The sequence below is a fragment of the Microtus oregoni genome, unplaced genomic scaffold, assembly GCF_018167655.1.
Source record: "Microtus oregoni isolate MIOR12 unplaced genomic scaffold, Mior012 000003F_ref0000135, whole genome shotgun sequence".
Taxonomy (NCBI): domain Eukaryota; kingdom Metazoa; phylum Chordata; class Mammalia; order Rodentia; family Cricetidae; genus Microtus; species Microtus oregoni.
Genome location: NW_024543062.1, coordinates 61,023,338 through 61,042,846, shown reverse-complemented (window position 1 = coordinate 61,042,846; position 19,509 = coordinate 61,023,338). Strand labels below are relative to the sequence as shown.

At 46.8% G+C, this 19,509-nt stretch overlaps 1 protein-coding gene across 1 annotated transcript in view; it reads right to left on the bottom strand.

Moving 5' to 3' along the window:
* Pigr (polymeric immunoglobulin receptor) overlaps positions 1 to 18,826 on the bottom strand; it is a 29,149-nt gene extending 10,323 nt beyond the window's left edge. Inside the window, exons 1-3 of the mRNA XM_041648459.1 lie at positions 18,671 to 18,826; positions 9,689 to 9,783; positions 418 to 762 (exon numbers count right to left, since the gene is read on the bottom strand). Coding sequence (XP_041504393.1) covers positions 418 to 762; positions 9,689 to 9,761 — 418 coding nt within the window. The 5' untranslated portion in view covers positions 9,762 to 9,783; positions 18,671 to 18,826. The remainder of the gene's footprint in view (positions 1 to 417; positions 763 to 9,688; positions 9,784 to 18,670) is intronic.
* Positions 18,827 to 19,509: the final 683 nt, after the last annotated feature.

Here is a 19,509-nt window from a genome sequence, read left to right as displayed (position 1 = left end):
TCAGATAGCCAGTTGTCCCTTCTGTCAGCTGTAAGGGAAATAGCTCCTTTAGCAGAAGGGAACTGGCTTCACAAGTTCCTGAGGAAAGAGGGCTTTTGTCTATCCTCCAGAATTTGGGGAAAGGGAGTTTCCTTTGAACCTGGCATCATGTCTCAACTCTATCAAATACAACAAAAGCTGTTCTCCTGGCACCCATCTAAGCCTAAGATGTTTGTTAGAGATCCGGAAGAAAGTTTCACCCATCTCCCCAGATATGCCCCACGTGTCTTGATGTTGTACTATGAAAAAAGAGGCCTTTGCCTCAGGAGGGAGGAGACTTTTGACTTCGTGTCAGGAGGTATCTTCCTTGGGTAAACTCCGTCATTGTACCTGAATTGATTTAAACTATTTTCCTCCCAGGGAGCCTGGGATTCTTACCTTGGCTGACCTCCAGGCTGACATCGAAGAACAGGGGTTGGTTACTTGTGCCCAGGCCACATTTGTAGCTCCCAGTGTCATCCTGGGTGAGCTGCGCAATGTTGATCACAAATGTATTATTCTCTGGGAAGTTGATGAGCTGGGCTCTGCCTGCATACTCCGCGGAGATGAAGCCGTTTGAAGAAATGAGGGTTGTGCAGAGCCCGCTGGCTCCTTTCCGGCACCAGTACTTCCGGGTGTGTCGGTTGACAGAGGTGGCTGGGTAGTAGCATGTGATGGACACCGAGTTACCTACCACGCTGCTCACATCCTGGGGACCAAATATGGGGCTTTTTGTGATGACCGCTGTGGGAACAGAAGACAAGAGTTTTAAGAATGGAGAGAGGTCAAGCGGGCTGAAACGATTCTCATCTGGAGGAATGCAATTTTCTAATTAATGTGTACTCCCTGGCTATTTACATGATACGACAGCCACACAACATTGTATGAAATAAAATGGTTGCTTAATCATAATTTGGCTCCATTTTAATTGTAATGTGGTGGGTAAGTAAATTTCATTTTGTACCAGTCATCCACTTTAGGGTTGTTAGCCTCTGACCTAAATTCCTAATAGCTCTGACCCCTTATCTCCTCCCTTAAATTGTGTAATTGTTATGAAATGATTAACAGTTTGCTCTGGCTTCTTTAAACATGCTTATTGCTATGGGATGGGGAATGGCAGTTTCTCGTGTAGCTATAAATTCTGCAGAAGTGGATAATTGTGGTGTTCACCCTTAAAATCCTTCCCCCATATGTTCATGTATGGCACACTTCTGATTTGGCTTAGAGATACCTGCCCTGCTAGCAGAAATAATAATTTTGGCTAATTATTTCTGCAATTGAGTCTGTGGTATTTCCCAGGGGCCTCAAACTCCATGACATTCTTGGAGGCCCCAGCGAGATTCTGAAATACCCCAGACTCAGGGCCAGGGATCCAGGATAGGCTCCAAGTGGGGGCAAGTCTGAGGTAGACTTGGAGACTCAGGCACATCAAGAGCCCATGGCTGCCACAAATTAAGTAGTCATTAGTCAGGGTCAGGCCCTAGTTGGGGGCAAGTACCACAACTGGGAGGCCTGGCGACATATAGCCTTAGATGGGGCAAGGACTTCTGTGGACTCGGAGGTCCAGGGGTGTCCCAGACTGTGATCACTGCAAATTTGCACATTGAAACAAAAGTAAGGGTTACTGGGTAGTGTATACTCAAGACAGTATTGATGAGTGAACTGTTCTGGGAGGTCCTGACATCTTGGGAGACATAGAGGAGAAGATTTAATGTGATTGTAGATTCAGTCTCCAGGGACAGAGGAGATGTCCTCCTGTACCCTTGGGGCTTTGGCGTATGAATTAAGGTGACCAGCGTACTTCTGTGTCTGACTCCTGGGACTATGTGGATGTTTTGTCTTTTTACATTGTTTGCATTGTTTTCTGGTGTGCTTATGAGTTTTGTTACAGAAAGGAGAAGCTGAGAGCACAGCCAAGTCTCCCCTGAGCTGCATGCGCAGTACTTCTCGGATGTCCATGAGGCGGATATGGAGTTAAGATGTCATCTCGAGAGCTCTGCATTCTGTGTGAACTTGAATGCCCATCTTTGCATGTGGGGTGGCCAAAGGTAGGGTCTGTCAACCCCCTAATTTCCTAGAGAGAACCCTAGCCACCCAGACCAGTTTTCTTATATTGATTGCTGGTTCTTCCTCTTCCTTCTCAAACCCCTTCTATGGCTGGAATGTTGTGCCCTTAAACAAAGTTCTTCTGTTTTAGTTTCCAGGTCAATAAATCAAAGGCTGTGAAGAAACCTAAGTAAAATGCCTGGACTCTCTGGACTGGCCTGTGTGAAGGAGGAGAATCTTCCCCATACATCCAGCCAGTTCAGGATCCGACTGTATCTGAGAGGGCCAGGCCACACTGTCTCAATGATCTACTTGGACCTGCCATTCCCTTCACACACTTTGGGTGGGCTGAGTTAGTCTCCACCTCAGCTAAACAAGACCCCAGCTGCGTTCCCTCTTAGGAAGGCACCCCCTAGTCGGTTCCAGCCTCCACTGGCACAAAGAGTTTTTGGGGAGGAGAGACCCAGACCTCCTTCTCTAGTTTTTGTTCCTCTCTTGACCAGTCACCTGTATAACAGGAGGACTTAGAACTCTCCCTTCTCCGAGGTGCCTCAGCCCCTCATTGGTCTGTTGGAAACTCTTTTCTTTACCCATCAGCTCATCTGGGATGATTGCAGGCAACTTCAAGGTCTCTTTTTTACTATTAAGGAGAGGGATATAATCATGACTGTGCCTAGCAAGGCTGTGATTGGTCCATAGTAACCAGGGCAAATGCTGAAGAAAGGGTTGAGTGAATAATGCCCTCAACTTTGCCAAACTGGGATCCCAACATTGACCAATGTCAAGGCAGCACTAGACACCTATTACCAGGCCCTAGTGAATGTAACGAGAGTAGGAGCCCCAACTTATCTCTCAAAGGTATCTGGGGTAATTGGGGGAAATTATGAATCTCCTGGTTCTTGGAACACCTCTGAGAGGCTTACTGGGAATTTACCTTCATAGATCTAGATGTCCTAGAAAACCAGCAGGTTAGTAATGTTGCTTTTTGTCACCAACCATCCCCTAATATTCACAGGAAGTTACAGAAATTAGAAGGGTTTGAAAGAATGACTAGGTCACAGTGGTTAGGAATAGCTCAGAAAACTTAACAATAGAGATCCAGATGAGAAGAAAAAGAGAAGACTGGCCAGATAATAAAATGGCCATGGTAGAGCAGAGACTGATAAAACCAAAAGCACCCCAGGGGGCCAAATCAGCTTCGATCCACGGTAGAGAAGGACCAATGTGCAATTGTAAAGAAAAGAGACATTGGGGAAAGATGAATGCCCTCATTGCAGACAGAGAGGAGGGGGCAAATCCTCAATATAACAGGATGAGATTGATGGGGTTAGGACTCCATACCATTGAGCCCCCAGGAACCCATGAGCACAGGAAAAGCATGGGGCAGAGCTCTCTGGTTCCTAGTGGATACCAACCGCTACCCACCCCCACTGAGAAGGAATCACCATCCGAGGGACCACAGGACTAGCACCTACATTTGAGCCACCACCCGAGAAGTGGACCTTGGGCAAGGTACTGTGACTCATTCTCTCCTTGGTAAACCAGATTTTCTGCACCTCCTGATTGGTAGAGACTTGTCGAGCAAAGTTGGTACCATCATGGTCAATGAGAATAAAGCCACTTTAGACCTCAGGAGTCCATACACAGTAATTCTGGTGACTTGCTCATTATCAGAAGGATATAAAATGACAGAAAAGAGTAATGAGAATCTGGGAAGAAGTGAGATACTCCTAATGGGATTGATGGATGCTAATATTTCCCCAGAGTGTGGGTGGAAACCTGCTGCCCTGGACTGGCCTCACACTGGCCATGAGCTGCTGCTCAGCTCTTGAGCTCAGCCTTGTCTATAAGTAAAAGCAGTACCCTATTTTGAGAGACGCTAAGGCAGGCACCAGAAATCACATCAGTTGCCTTAGAGATGCAGGGATTTCCCTGAAACACGCTTCAGAACACTACTCTGTCATTAAGGCAGGCATCAAAGACTGCCATTCTGTTTAGATCTTAAAGGGAGACCGGAAATCATCCCCAGAGGACACCCATTCTGTATACTTTGCTTTGTCTGTTGTCTCAAGGATGAACTGTGCACACTGTCTTAGACCTGAAGGGTGTCTTTTTTCTCTGCTTTCAGCACCTGTGAGCCACCTACATTTGCCTTTGAGTGGAGAGACCCTGAGTCAGGGTTCAGCAGCCAGTTGCCCTGGACTAGACTATCCACAGGGGTTTAAGAACTCCCCTGATCTCTGATGAAGCTCTTAGCATGGACTTGCTTGGGCACCTGCAAGGACACCTGAATGTCCTAGCCTCTTGCAGTATGCAGATAAGGTCACTGAAGCACATACCGTGGAGGAGTACCAAAAAGCCGCAGAGGGACATCTCAAAACGCTTCAGCTGCTGGGCTACTACGTGTCTGCAAAAAGGCCCAATTGTGCTCCCATAAAGTAATTTATCTGGGTAATGTATTGCTTTGGGGGCGGCAACAGGAGAACCTTGTCATCAACTAGGATCCAAGCTATCCTGAATATCTCAAAGCCACAGAACAAGAGGTAGGTGAGAGAATTCCTGGGTACAGTTGGATACTGCAGACTGGGTGTTAGGTTGGGAGCTTAGGTCCCAGTCCCTCGCATCTATCCCAGCCCCCAGGCCTGGTCTGGACTTCAAATCCCAGCAGGCCAGGTCCCGACCCCTCCCTGGTGATGGGGTACTTAAGTGATCCCCCAAAATAAAAACAGGTGGTCTCCTTTTCTTCCTCCCGGGGTTCGCATTCCTGCGGCTTCCTGGTTTCCTCCTCGGGGCCACCCGAGAGCACAGATCTCCCATTAAACCTGGATATTTCTTAATTTGGCTTGTTTTGATTTGGCTTGATTGGGAATTTTTGCATTGTCAGGGAGCTCGTATTAGGAAATATTGCTAACACTGGGGACACCCAACTTTGCTGAAATAGCACAATGGTTATGTCAGAGCCTAGGAGGAAGCAGCCCTGTGAGCTGGGAGAGCAAAGAAAAGGAGAAATTCCAAACACTCAAGGAAGACTGGTGTCAGTCCCTACACTCAGACTATCTGACACTGACAACCCCTTCCACTTGTGGGTGGGTGACATGGGGTGGCAAAAGGAGTATGACTCAACCCTTGGGGCCCTAGGGACGGCGTGTTGGTCTGAATGCCTAGACCCTGTGACCGCCGGATAGCCAGCTGGCATCTGGGCCACTGCTGCCCCAGTGCTATTGTTAAAGGAAACTGATGAACTAACCATGGGACAGGAAGGGGTTGGTTGTCCCCACTCCATCGAGATGCTCCTTCTAGGCGCCTCTGACACAGGATGTCAAACATACACCTCCCTTCTTAGCAGGCACTCCAAAAATGCACCCAGCCTCAAAATCTCACGTCTGCTGTGCTAAACCCAGAATCCCTCCTGCTGGACCCTGAAGAACAGCTGGTCCTTGCCTGTGCCCAGGTCACTGACCACCTGCAGTGTGGACAACTAGATCCCCGAGACCAGCCCCTTGGGAAGGCAGATGCGACCTTATTCACCAATGGGAGCAGCTATCTACAAGACAGGTTCAGGTGAGCAGGAGGGGCTTTAGTGACACTCCCAAAAGCGTCACTATCTGGGCACAATCTCTGCCCCAAAGGTCATCAGCCCAAAAAGCAGAACGGATAGCCTTGACTCAGGCACTAAGATGGGGAAATAGCCGAGCTGTCGATATCTGTGCCGAAAGCTGATACGCCTTTGCCACTGCACACGTCGGTGGTGCCTTGTCCAGGAACACGGCCTGCTGACCTGTACAGAGAAGATCAAAAACCAGGGGGAGATTTCTGCTCTCCTAGCAGCTTCTTGGCTGTCAGAGAAGCTTGCTGTTATCCATTGCCCGGAACACCAAACGGGATTTGGTAGAAACCAGAGGCAACAGATTTGCCAATGCCACAGCAAGAACGGGAGCCACAAAGTCAGCGGGGCCACCGCAGCCATTCGTCCCCCCCCCATATGCATACACCTGCGAGGAAGAAAACTGGGCCAGACAGTAGGGGCCAACTGAGACAGAGGCCTGGTGGATGCTTCCAGACAGATGTCCCCTCCTACCAGAAGCCTTGGAATTCATCCCTTCTCTCACAAAACCTCCTTTCCTCTTTGGGGTCTACCAATGAGCAGGCCTTCATGGCCAAAGTCTTTCAGCAAGCAGTTAAAACACTAGGAATACATTGGAGATTATGTTTCCACTACAGGTCCCAGAGCTCAGGACAGGGAGAAAGAGCTAATGGGACTATTACTAAATAGTTCTGGGCAGAAACTGGCAAGAAGCTGGTGACTAGCGCTGCCTCCAGCCCTTCTCTTTAGGATCAGGTGCGCCCCTTACCGGGACAAGCTACAGCATTTGAAATAATGTTTAACGGCAGCCTCAGCTTATTCCTGCAAAGGGAAGCTTACAGACCATTGAAATATCTAAAGATTCCTTCCTCAGTCCTAACAGGGATGGCTGCCAAGCACCTGAGGACCCAGAGTCGTCTATCACCCTCACCGCCGACACTGCTTTTGACTGAACAGAAGCACAGGTGCCACCGCTTGCCCAGCAGAACCCTGGAACTTTCCTGGAAAGGGCTGTACCCAGAGATCTTGACAACAGCCATGGTCATCAAGGTAGCAGGGACTGAGGTTTGGAGCCATCACTCCTACTTTAAGGTGAACATGACTAGCCAACGGAAGGTGACAAGCGGAGAGTTAAGGGGAGATCACTAGGTCCCCCTTAAGGTGCGGTTCATCGGCATCTCGGAATCAGACTGACACTAATGCCGGGAATCATGACAAGTATCTTCTATGCTTGGACTACTGAAAATGTTAAGGTTTGGGACTGGGAGTTGTCCTGAGAACCATGCAAATTAAATCCATGGTCAGATTGAAGAAAAATAATGTATGTTCTACAAAATGCTGCCTCCCAGCCTGTGTTTAGAGTTGATCTCTGTGACCTGTTTGCCGACTATCTATCCAGTCTGATAAAAAGTATCGGGACTACTCACTCCTAAGATGCCGTATGTTGAAGGCAACATCATGGTCATTCCAGGACGTGATAAAAATATAATATATGAAATCCTTTTCCATATATGTCCAGCTGATGGGTCAACAGACTGACGTCAGCAAAAAGGAGATTATCATTGTACTGATCCAAAGTGTGAGGCTGAGTTTGCCCGAGAAAGGGTATTAAGCACCTAGACCTGTAATCCTTTTTGAGTGAGAAATCCCTCCCCAAGGGTTCACCCATAGGAAGTAAAGATCCTCTGGTGGGAAAGCCGTGACCTGGAAAGAACTGAGCACACAGCCCTGGCTTAAGAGTCCATCCGGGGGTTTCCAGCTTGACATCAAGAGTTTCAGTGGGCTGTGGAGTTCTTTCTATGAGAAAGAGTTAGGGTTAACACCCCTCCAAGTTAGCCCTCCAAGTCTTCCCGTCTTCCTCTCCCCTTGAACCACTCCACCCATGGAAATAAACCAGCCTTCAGTCTCAACCGGGAGGGGTATATGGTAATAGACTCAACCTAAGCCTGGATACAAAAATACACAAAACAACTTCATCTCCCAAAGGTAACCCTGAGCTTGAGACCGTAAGGTTACTACACAGCTTGATTAAACCAAACCCTCTCTAACCTGGGAAATGAATATTGGCCTTGCCTTGACTCTAGGCCTCCTTTTTATGTGGGGACAGGGGTCAATCTCTCTATTGTCTCCACTACTACCCGATCTGAGAATTTAAACTGTGACCCAGAGGAAGTAAGCGCTCCCTAGGAGACCTCCAAGGAGCCTCCAAATTGTTTAATCTCTTCAACTTATAGCGACTCAGCTTCCCTTTATGGCCAATCCTGTAGTTAGTATTCACGTGTACACCAAGAAGTCTGAATATATGAGAATGCACTTTCTGGCTCCTTTCGGGACATGGTGGGCCTGCACATTTGGCCTCGCTAGAGGTGTAACAGTGGAACATCCAGAATTCGGAACATGGGAAGGGAATCTCTGTATTCTAACCTATAACCTTCCCGAGAAAGGTGTGTTGACTAGAGAGGAGAGTAGAAAACAATTGCTTGTGGATGAAGGACACTCCCGCCATGAGGGCCAGGGTCTTGTTAGAAGAAAAAGAATAGTAACTCGGCTATAGTTATACCCCTCCTAGTGACAGAAGGGATCGGCAGCTTTAATTCCTCAAGATCAGGCTTTCAAAGCCCTAAATAATAGAAGTGACCAGGGCGTACAACATCTCGATGATACTGTAGGACAACTTGAAAAACAAGTAGATTCCCTAACAGAAATGGTTTTGACAAAACTGTCGGGGATGAGATTCGTGCCGTCGGATGTGAAACATGCTGATTTGATGCCAACAGCTAGGGAGTTATCTCAGAAACATTAAACATGATCCAGGAAAACTTAGATGCAAGATCAGAACATGATGAGGCCTCTAATCGGTATCCATCCATTTTCTCTTCCCATGGCTTACCACCCTTGACCGCCTTAGCTGAACCTTTTTACTGCTCCTTGGAGTTATGATCAGCCTTTGAACTTTAAATTGGTTGCTAACATACATTAAATAAAGAACTAACTCTATTTAAAAAAATTGATTCAGCAAGGGTCAATGGTTTGATTCTATGATCTAAAGCCAGTGGGGAATATGGTGGCTAAGAAAATTTCATTTTGTACCAGGAACCCACTTTTGTAGCTCTTGGCCTCTGACCTAAATTCCTAAAAGCTCTGACCCCTTGTCCCCTCCCCTAAGCTGTGTAACTGTTGTGCAATGATTAACAACTTGTTCTTGCTTCTGTAAACATACTTATCACTGTGGGCATGGGGAAGGGCAGTTTCTCATGTAGCTGTGGGGGAGGGGAGGGCAACAGTTCCTCATGTGAGGGGGTGGGGAGTGGGGGGGAGGGGCAATCTTTACGCAGTTGTAAATTCTGCAGAAATGGAGTAATTGTGGCCTGGCCTTTAAAACTTGTTCCCCCATCTGCTCAGGTGTATCCCATTTCTGATTTGCTTAGAGAGAGCTGCCCTGCCAGCAGAAACAATAAATTTGGCTAATTATAGTCTGAATTGAGTCTTTAGTCTTTCCTGGTGGTCTTGAATTCCACTACGGTAACTCATTAACAAAAATCTTTTTTTAAGGACTGTGAATGACAAACTAATAGCGTCTTACACTACTTTTCAGGATATTGTGGTTTTGCATTTACTATATAATTTCCCTTGGTAGACTATTTCCTTCTTTTTTTATACTAAAAACATTAAGGGCCGGGAAAATTAGTTAATTTAGTTGATTTTTCCCAAATCATACAATTCAGAAAAGATGTTTGGTTTGGAGTTCAAAGTCTTTCTTATTTTTATTTTTTAGTCTCCAGAGAGGACTCTCTATCAGATTCCTTGTCTTAAAATCAGAAATTCTCATTCCTGTCTTTGATTTCCAATGCTATCAAAACCCATTTTTAGACATGTCTTTTCTGCATTGCTGTGTGTGACTGTGTCTCATAGGGATACACACCCTGTGAGGGACATCGCTGGGGATGACTCTGATGTCAGGGTCTCCATGGAGCTGGATCATAGGAACAAGGAGTCTAGGGGAAAAGAGTGTGATCTGGGGAGCTGGGACAGCAGACCCACCTGGGAGGACAGCGAGCAGGATGGCGAACACGAAGAGTTTCATTGCTGGTGGCTTCCAGGGGGGCTGTGCCATTCAGGTTGACTTCTATGAGATGCTGAAAGAGAAGAACCAAGTGAGATGAAGTTCTTCTGTAGCACCTGGCTGCTTCCCGTCTGCAGAAACCATTGCAAATTCTGTTGAATTAATGAATAAATGCATGAATGGTGCTTCCTCGTTGCTAAGAACTCCCGGGTTCCCATCCCCATCTGTGTACCTTCTCTGTCTCTGTCTCTGTCTCTCTCGTATCTACAATAAAAAAACTTCCTCTTAACCAACCCATGGAGCAGCCACATTGTCAGTTTATACAAAAAAAAAAAATCAAAAGACAGTCTTGGACAAACAATTGGCTCTTAATTCCTCTTCAACAATCATGAGTACCTTTGTCTTCCTACCTAAACTTCGCGTTTCTTTGGGATAGCAATATTGATGACATTTCTTAGTCATCTTCCAAGACACAGTATTGGGCACACAACATGGCCCTGTCTCTCTGATATTGATGACATTTCTTTGTCATCATTTAGAACACAGCATTGGGCACACCATAACATGGCCCTTTCTGTCCGTGACAGTTACCTTCCCTATATCCCAGAGAGTGGAGGAGGCTGACATGCTGTGGGTGGGTGGTCAGTAAACTGACAGGAAGAGGCAGACTAGCGATTCTTGTGTTTGGAAAGGCAGACAAAGGCTCCCGCATGCCCCACAAGGGTTAACTGTGGGATGGACAGAGTGAGCTTGGGAAATCTGAACCCTGACTTGTCTATGCTCTCAACCTCCCCAATGATAGTATGCTTACACTGGATGCTAGAATGCCTATTGTTTGTCAACGACTGTCTTTGCTATCATTTGTATAAACTGACAACATGACCACTCCGTGGTATGGCTAAGAAGAAGGTGTTTTTATTAGTTTGTTTGATTTTTGTTTTTATTGTTTGTTTGTTTGTTTGAGTCACAGGGTTTCTCTGTGTAACCCTGGCTATCCTGGAACTCACTCTGTAGACCAGGCTGGCCTCAAACTCACAGAGATCTGTCAGCTTCTGTCTCCCAAGTGCTGGGATTAAAGGCATGCACCACCATTGCCTGACTAATAAGAAGATTTTTTATTGTAGATATGAAGTGATAATTGGGGAGGGGGGTTGCAGAGAGAGGCATCTGGAAAAGTCTAGATCAGAAAAAGAAAAGAATAGACCAGACACGGCCAGCGGTCTGGACATGGTCAGGCCTATCTATGAGAGAGGAGAGAGTAGCAGAGGAGGGAGAACAAAAAATCATGAGGAGAGAAGCAGGAGCAGAGAGCTGCAGAAAGATAGAAAATTAAAAACATAGTAAGAATAGCAGGGTTATAAGGAGAAAGAGTCGCTGGGGAAAGGACGCCTGTGAGCTGGAGGGATTTTAGGGTAGGGGAGGAAATGAGAAGGGCGAGGGCTAGCTAGCATGGACTTTGGAATGTGTAACAGGTACTTGTGATACTGAGGGAGCCTGGAGGCCAGCATATGCTATGACATGCTAATAGCCACCACAAACCGTATATCCCTTCTGCCAGAGAGGTAGAGGGGAACCAGCTTCACAAACTCCTAAGGAACGCTGGCTTTTATTTAACCACCAGAAATCCTTCTATAGTCCAGTTTGAGTTCATTCCTAGACATTTGGACTGCTTCTTGCAGTTTAAGGAACTGGAGGCCAGCATATGCTATGACATGCTAATAGGCACCACAAACCGTATATCCCTTCTGCCAGAGAGGTAGAGGGGAACCAGCTTCACAAACTCCTAAGGAACGCTGGCTTTTATTTAACCACCAGAAATCCTTCTATAGTCCAGTTTGAGTTCATTCCTAGACATTTGGACTGCTTCTTGCAGTTTAAGGAACTGGAGGCCAGCATATGCTATGACATGCTAATAGGCACCACAAACCGTATATCCCTTCTGCCAGAGAGGTAGAGGGGAACCAGCTTCACAAACTCCTAAGGAACGCTGGCTTTTATTTAACCACCAGAAATCCTTCTATAGTCCAGTTTGAGTTCATTCCTAGACATTTGGACTGCTTCTTGCAGTTTAAGGAACTGGAGTTTCCTTTGGACCTGGCAGTATTCATTGGAGTTGTACAAGTAGCCTTGAAATAAGACAGAAAGGCAGACACAGCAGCAGCGGCCGAGAGTGAACTGGAGATGATGAGCTGTACCCAAGGTTTCCTATGACTCTACTTTGGGGTCGGAGACAAAAATATAGATGTTATCTTGTTTCCTACCTGGTGAATTCCGGCAGACAAAGAGCGAGAATACAAGCCATCATGTGGACTTCTGCATAGTCCAGACCTACAGAGGACTGAGGCTTGGGCCATGCTAGGCTGAACTATCTCAAGGGTCCAAATGATATCCTAGACTCTAGGGCCAAGAGGAAGAGAGGAGAAAGGAGAGGGGAGTCCCCACTTTCCAACAGAATTTGAGGACTTTGTTTGGCTATAATCTTTGGAATGGATTTAAAGGAGCTTTATAAGGAGAAAAACAATGATAATAGGCCCTACACAATAATGAGTGCCCATAAAGATAAGAGAAAGCTGTAAGCAGGAGGCAGCCTGGGCAGTATCTCTTCTCCCTGCTTGTCCCTAACTCTGCTTCTCAGAGACTTCCTTTACTAGCTGAGCCAAAGGCAATAGACTTGTTTATCTTGGTTATTTCTTTTCCGTGGGGGAATTTCCCAGTAAGAAACCCTTTTATTTCCTTGTGGAGATAAAGGTATTCTGTTCCTCCGGTTCTTTGGAAGAGTGAGGGCAGGGGGTGGGGACAGAGAAGGGTGTCAGATGGCAACTAAGGGTTTTTTTTTTCCTGGGGTTAGTGGCCTGCACCTTCTTACCAAGTCAATGATAAACTCCTGGAGTGGAGTCTTAGCCAAACTCAGCTTAATTTGGGTGTGATTGATCAGGTGCCTACGGGTCATCTGAGAGGCAAGCAGCTCCTAAACAAGAGCAGCTGTGAGGCCTAGCTTTTCTGTAACAGTTGGGATGGGTGATGCCAAGTCCCCAGGGACAGAACACATGCCCCTTGTGCCAGTCCTGGGTGCAGTCACAGGTGGGAAGGCCAAATATTTTCTTTTTTCTTTTTTTTTTTTTTTTTTTTTTTTTTTTTTTTTTTGGTTTTTCGAGACAGGGTTTCTCTGTGGTTTTGGAGCCTGTCCTGGAACTAGCTCTTGTAGACCAGGCTGGTCTCGAACTCACAGAGATCCGCCTGCCTCTGCCTCCCGAGTGCTGGGATTAAAGGCGTGCGCCACCACCGCCCGGCAAGGCCAAATATTTTCATCTTAAGGGCTTAGTTTAAGAGCCCAAACTAGCGGTGGCTGTGTTTAATTCTCAATCTTGTCCTTAGCTCTAGAAAAGCAAGCTTCTAATACTCATGAGGCAGGACCTGGTCTTCTTCTGATAGGCTCAGCTGGGGTGCTACCCTCCTCTGGCCAGGCAAAGTGACACTCCTTTTGTTACGGAGAACCAGGTGCCAGGCTTTCCTTGGTGGGGGACCTGACTTCTAACCCAGGCCGCCAGTCATTTTGTGATGCATTTTGGCTGACTAGGTCAGTCAACTTGAAAGCGGGAAGAGATGTGTGTATACCTTCAACTTTGTGTATAGCTCAAAGTCAGGTGTGACAGCATCAGGCACACATATCTGGAAGGAAAAACCTGCGAGAGGGTCACCTTGGCAACCTGGGAGAGGGTCACCTTGGCAAGGAAGTCATCAGTCTACTACTCCCAGGGAAGATGGTGGCAGGAGACATTTTCAAACACAGGAATTCTTCTTCGTCTAGAGCTAAAATTTGGAGCTGTTTCTCTGGTAGCTGTTAAAAGGATCCTGTATATAAGACATCTTCCTCTCAGTCAGACTTTTTCTAAAGCTCAGCGAGGTCCCAATGGCAGGGTGACTAAAAAGGGATTTAAGAAGGGAAAGAAAGAGTAAAGCTCTTTCCCCAGGTGCTTTGCTAGGATTCTCTTCCATGATCTTATGTATTGCCGCAGAAAACCCTGGCAGAGATGCTATTACCTTATTGCCGTGGATGGGAGACCTAATGGTCAGGGATTCCTGACCCCAACACCTATATCAGAATTGGAACCGGGACCATGAGTCCAGCATCACTTCTTGCACAAGTCCAGAGATCGGTTCTATGGGGTCGTAAATCTATTAGTGACTAGCTGAAGAAAGGTCAGGTTGGCCTGACTCCTCACCTCCCCCACTTGGAAGTCACACTTGCCTGTCAATAGAAGAGTGCTTCTCTCTCCATCTATGCCGAGAAAGGGTCCTGGCAGGTAAAAACAGTTTGGTGCCTCGACCTTCCTAATGCTGCAACCCTTTAGCAGAGTTCCTCATGGTTTGGTGACCATATTTTTGATGCCATGTCAAAACTGTAATTTTGCTACTGTTATGAATCGCAATGTAAATATCTGTGTTTTCTGAGGGTCTTAAGTGACACCTGTGAAAGGGCCACTTGACGCCCAAAGGGTCTCACCCCCGCCATGTAGAGAACTGCTGCTCTAGATGGATGCCTTGTGTGATGGTTGACAAGATCAAAGGTGACATTGTGAAGACCCATAGCCTACACCAGGTATGATGTGATTACAGCCTTTTGACTTTAAAAACCCTACCCTCGGCCGGGCGGTGGTGACACACGCCTTTAATCCCAGCACTTGAGAGGCAGAGGCAGGTGGATCTCTGTGAGTTCGGGGCCAGCTTGGTCTATATAGAGAGTTCCAGGATAGGTTCCAAAGCTACAGAGAAACCCTCTCTTGAAAACAAACAAAACAAAAGAGAGAGAGAGAAGAGAAGAGAAGAGAAGAGAAAAAGGAAGGAAGGAAAGAAGGAAAAGAAAAAAAACCTACTCTCCTTGGGGTACCAAGTGTCTTTCCCCAGGCAAGGTTCTACTCTTGCTCAGTACACTAGAGGACTCACTACACTCTTAGTTGGCTTAATAAAGCAAAAGTGTGGGGATCTACACCCTCTTGCATGGGTTATTCACTAGTACACTTGCACTTAATCTAGGGTCGAGCTGTTTTCCACTAATGAGGCAGAGATGTTCCACATCGTTTGAGGTTTACTGTTGATTTCCCATTGTGTTTATAACCTAAGATCCCAAGCTTGTAGATTGGGGCACGAGTATGGGCCACTCAGTAAGAAGACTGAGTTTGTCTCCTTATAAACCTAATTTAGATAGTGCCCCTTTGATTAAAGTGACAGCTTTTCAGTTTTGGGGACAAACCTGTCTTCATCTAACCTCTGATGTTCCTTTTCTGAAGGAGAGACAGCTGGGCCCGGAGCTTAGCTTGGCTAGTAAGCCATCTATTCTTACATCTCTGAAGCAACCTAAAGCTTTCACCTCCCAGGAGAAGGTAAGGTGGGGTTCTCAAAGCTCCAGGGCCTTCAGTGGGGACAGAGAATGTGAGTTAAGAAGACCAGAAGCCAAACGACAGTTTCTGACAACCCAGGAGTATGAACTTGAAGGAGTAAGATGCTCTGGAGTTGAGGATAGGAAGAGGATGGCTTAGCTATGAAGGCTTTCTTCCCATTTCTTCCTTAGCCTGAGGAACAGCATCTTCTATTACAGGAGAGGCACTGCCTAAGTCCATTTGGGACTATCACGTTCGTCTCTCCCAGTCCAAGCATTGAGCACAGGGTAGCATGAGCCTGGAAACTGTCATGTGAAGGAGAATGTCGAGGATGGAAGAGAGTGTAGGGGTCTGCATCCCATACTATCGTGGGGTATAAGGAGCATCCTATCTCTTGGGTGGAATATACTGACTTAGTGCTTTCATTGATAAAATGAGTGTAAGAGTTCCTGACTCTTCTAACTTGGAAGGGAAATGCCTTGGGATGAGAGAACACGGGGAAAGATGGAAGAATAATATATATGAACACATTTTTAATGACATTAAGGGCTCCTCAACGGAAAGCAGCTACGACTGCTCTAAAGGGCAGAAGGGTTGGGTAGTGTCTGATCTTCATGGGAACTATGCACTGGGCTGAGTGGTAAAACCACTTATTCTTCTACTTGGCTTTCTACTCTCATCTAGGGGCTGTGTGGATTTTCAAGCTGAGCCCATAGGTCCCCCTCTGTAAACTGGAGATGATTCTGCATCATAGGAAATTATTATACAGACCAAATGACAAAGTCCTTAGCAGAGCGATGGGATTGGAAGTGTTAATTCGTCCACATCTCCTCTCTGAAGTCATTGTAGTCTTCTCTTTCTTTTGGTCAAAGAGTGAAAGAAACTAGAAGGCTTCCGGCTGAGCATCCTATCAAGACTAAGAGAGAGCTGTAGGTTGAGCCCTGTGACTCCAGAAGCAAGCACTGTGACCTGGGTTAGAAGAACACACACAGAATTCTTTCCAAGACCTTTACTGATGTCAGCTTTTTAGTTTGCACAGCTACCCCAGGAAGCAGGGCATAAAGCCCAAACGTGTAAGAAAGCTGCCCAAGGTAGGTGCCTAAGTGAGATGGATAGAGGACCACAACCAGCCTAGATTCTCTGGCCTGCGTGTGCACAGGCACAGGCTGTGCACTTGCACACACACATGTGTATATACCAGGCACACATGTATACCACACACACACACACACACACACACACACACACACACACAAACACCACACACATGCCAAAATAGTAAAAATAATTTTTGCAAATGAGCATATGAGCTTAGTCACCCTTCTGTGCTGGGTCTTGCTGTTAGAGGAATCAGCAGAAAGAAGAAGGACTGGGAAGGCCAACTTCAGAGAGGGAGTAAAATGATTCTCTCCTCCCCCACTTTCATAGGAAAGGCAATTCTCACGAAGAGTCCCTTGGACGGAGAGGTGGTGCCAAGAGTTCTTCCTGCAAACACTAGCTGCTATTTATTTAGCATGGGGCATGGATGGGGAGTGTTGCCTTTGTTTCCTGAATCTGGGTGCAGCCATGCCAAAGCTCTGTTACCCCTGCCATGCTGTGTCGATGCCAGCAACCCTGGAACCCAAACTCCCTTGTACCCATAGTCAGAGAGAAAAGGAGAACATAGATAATCTCCCAATGCACCGATTTTATAAGCTGAGTGTCCCGGATCAGAAGTGGCCTCCATTTTAATTTTGGAATATTTTCAGATTTGTGGTAAGAGATCTTGGGAAGGACCCAAGTCTAAACATATCCTGAAAGTAATTTTCTATATTTCTACTGTGCCTATGTTTTTGATTGATGCCTGCTACCTGAGGTCTGGTGTGGAACTTCTGCTTGTGTCGTGTTGGCTCTTAAAATTCAAAGCATTTCAGATTTTAAAATAATAGATTCAGGAATACTCAACCATAATTTCATTTATTTGTTTGTTTGTTTGTTATTTTTTGAGGCAGCGTCTCTCTATGTAGCTGACCTCAAACTCACAATCCATCTATCTTCACACCTTAGCCCCACAAGTGCTAGAATTATAGATGTGTTCTAGTTGTAAACATTTTTTTTAGGTTAAGTGATTTGTTCTGATAGGTGATAAAGTCATATCAGAAAGGATGCACTCACGTATTGTTCAGGTGCGCCTGGGAACTTGACATCATTCACGTTAACTCATGAAGTCTTAGCTGCCTCAACTGTAAGATGGAAGGGGGTGTCTACCCTTCCCAACTCCCTGGTATTTGGGGGTGGGAATGAGGTGAAGTTATGAAGTCCCAGGGCAAGTGGACTTACTAAATGGAAGCTGAAGTGATGGGTTTTTTTGTGAATGAACCCCACAGAAGCAGAAGTGTGCTAAGAAGTGGGCCACGGTCATAGAGCTGGGTGTTCTCCTGACCCCAGTTCATTGGCTATAACACGGCATCCATTCTCCCCGTTTAGGCAGAAGCACGACTGGAAAGTTCTGAATCTGACTCACAGCTGAGCCTCTACTTTCAGCCACTGAATAGATGCCTTCTACCCAAACCCCCAAAACTGGCACACCCCTATTTATATATTAAGAAATCTCTAAATCCCTTAGCAGCAGGGGAAAGTGAGCAGAAACAAAATGTGTATGTCCTGTCCTAGGTGGCTCCCAGTCTGCAGGCAGTTGTACAGGTGTAGCTGGCAGAAGACGAAGCTGAGCTGTCACACTGTCCTCCATCACTAACTTCTGTGCTGGCTAAGGAACAGTTCAGGATAGACAGGACTGAGGAGGCTGTCTGATTGTGGCTGGTTGTGTGTTAGGGGGTGCATCGGGGCTTAGGGCTGATGTCTGTACCTAGAAGGTGGCTCTGCACCCCCCCCCAGCTTATCACCCCACAAAAACATCATTCTCCCCATTTAAAGTAGCGCCAAGTGACAACATAAAACATGCTTGTTTCTAGTGACACAAATATGTGGGTGCAAGTCTGGACTGCGAATAGAAATGATTTCAGAACCTCGCAGAAGCCCAGAAAAAGTGGCTGAGGGTGGCCCGCTTCGAAAGGTAGCTGAGGTGCTTTACTGCATAATCTGATTCCAGACCTGCCTGCCACTCAATTCGTTCTCGAGTAATTGAACTAAATTGAGATGCACCAAGCCATTGTTATATTGCTACACTTTGCACTTATTTTCTCATTTGAACCCCCCTGGACCAGCAGTGATAGCTGTTAGTTTTAAATCTCCATCTTACAGATTGAGACTGACGTTCAGAAAGATTAGGTCCTGTATAACGGTAGGTGGTTAGTAGCAGTAGGAGGATTAGGGAATTTGGAAACGAAGGGTAATGGGTGTGCTGGCAACAGACGATTCTTCCTTCTCACCCAGACTATTTTGCAGAAAAGGCATGCCCATACGCATGTCTGCCTTTCTTCGTACCACTGGAATATGCCCCTGCAATCCCCTGTGACATATAGGCACGCAGTCTGCCCTGTCCACCTCCCCCTCTCTGGGAGGTTGGTAGTTGAGAGTCAGGGGATCATCTGAACCACGATCCCAAGGAGCATCCTAGCCGAGAAGCCCAGGCAGCACACTTACTTTTAGCCACTTCCTTCTCCAGCTGCTCCAGTTTCGGGGCACAGCCTGCCAGCCAGTGTGTACCCCTGCTTTTCTAGAAGCTTCCAGTCAGGCACTGGTTACTGCTGCCAAAACCGAAACTGTGCTCTGTGCTTGACCCACACCTGGCTCTTAAAGGGCCTGCTGTCCCATTAGGCAAAGTAGCCAGTCTGAGCACGTGACTCCCACAGATTCCAGCTTCCCTGGTTGGCTCCATTTGTCCTCCCCTGTACTTGGGGAGACTATGTCACTTCTGGATCCTCCATGGCTGCAGCTTCAAGATACGGGACAGAAGGTCCCTTGGTGTTTGGCCTCACATCCCTAGTCCCTATGGATTGCCCTGTTCCCATGACCCCAGCACATGGAGCCTGAAATACCACCGTTTAAGCACCATCTGCAAAGAGATCCTTCTCAGCCCAGAGCCTTCAGGATCTTTTCCACCCTAACTCTGCTTACACTCCCTGATGCGGGGCTGGACGGAAGCTGTGTTAGGGCTACACAAGGACTCCCACCAGCTGAGTTGAGACAGCTACCTCCTTCCTCACCACAGTTAGTTAGTCCATGGAACCTTCCCAGATCATGATCTGTTTGGGTCTCCTAGATATCCTCCAGATATCATAGACTTCCCGTGCCACACAAAGAAACCCATTGTTCCATACACCCCATACCCCCACGAGCTCCCCTTCCCCTTGAAGGGCTACGCACTGTACCTGCGCAGGGCTCACCGGCTCACTGGCTCTTCCTCAAGAGTCCTAATGCAAATGCCAGAAGGGGAAGGGGAAACAAGGGCTACAGAAACAGGAGGACCATCTGTGCATCTG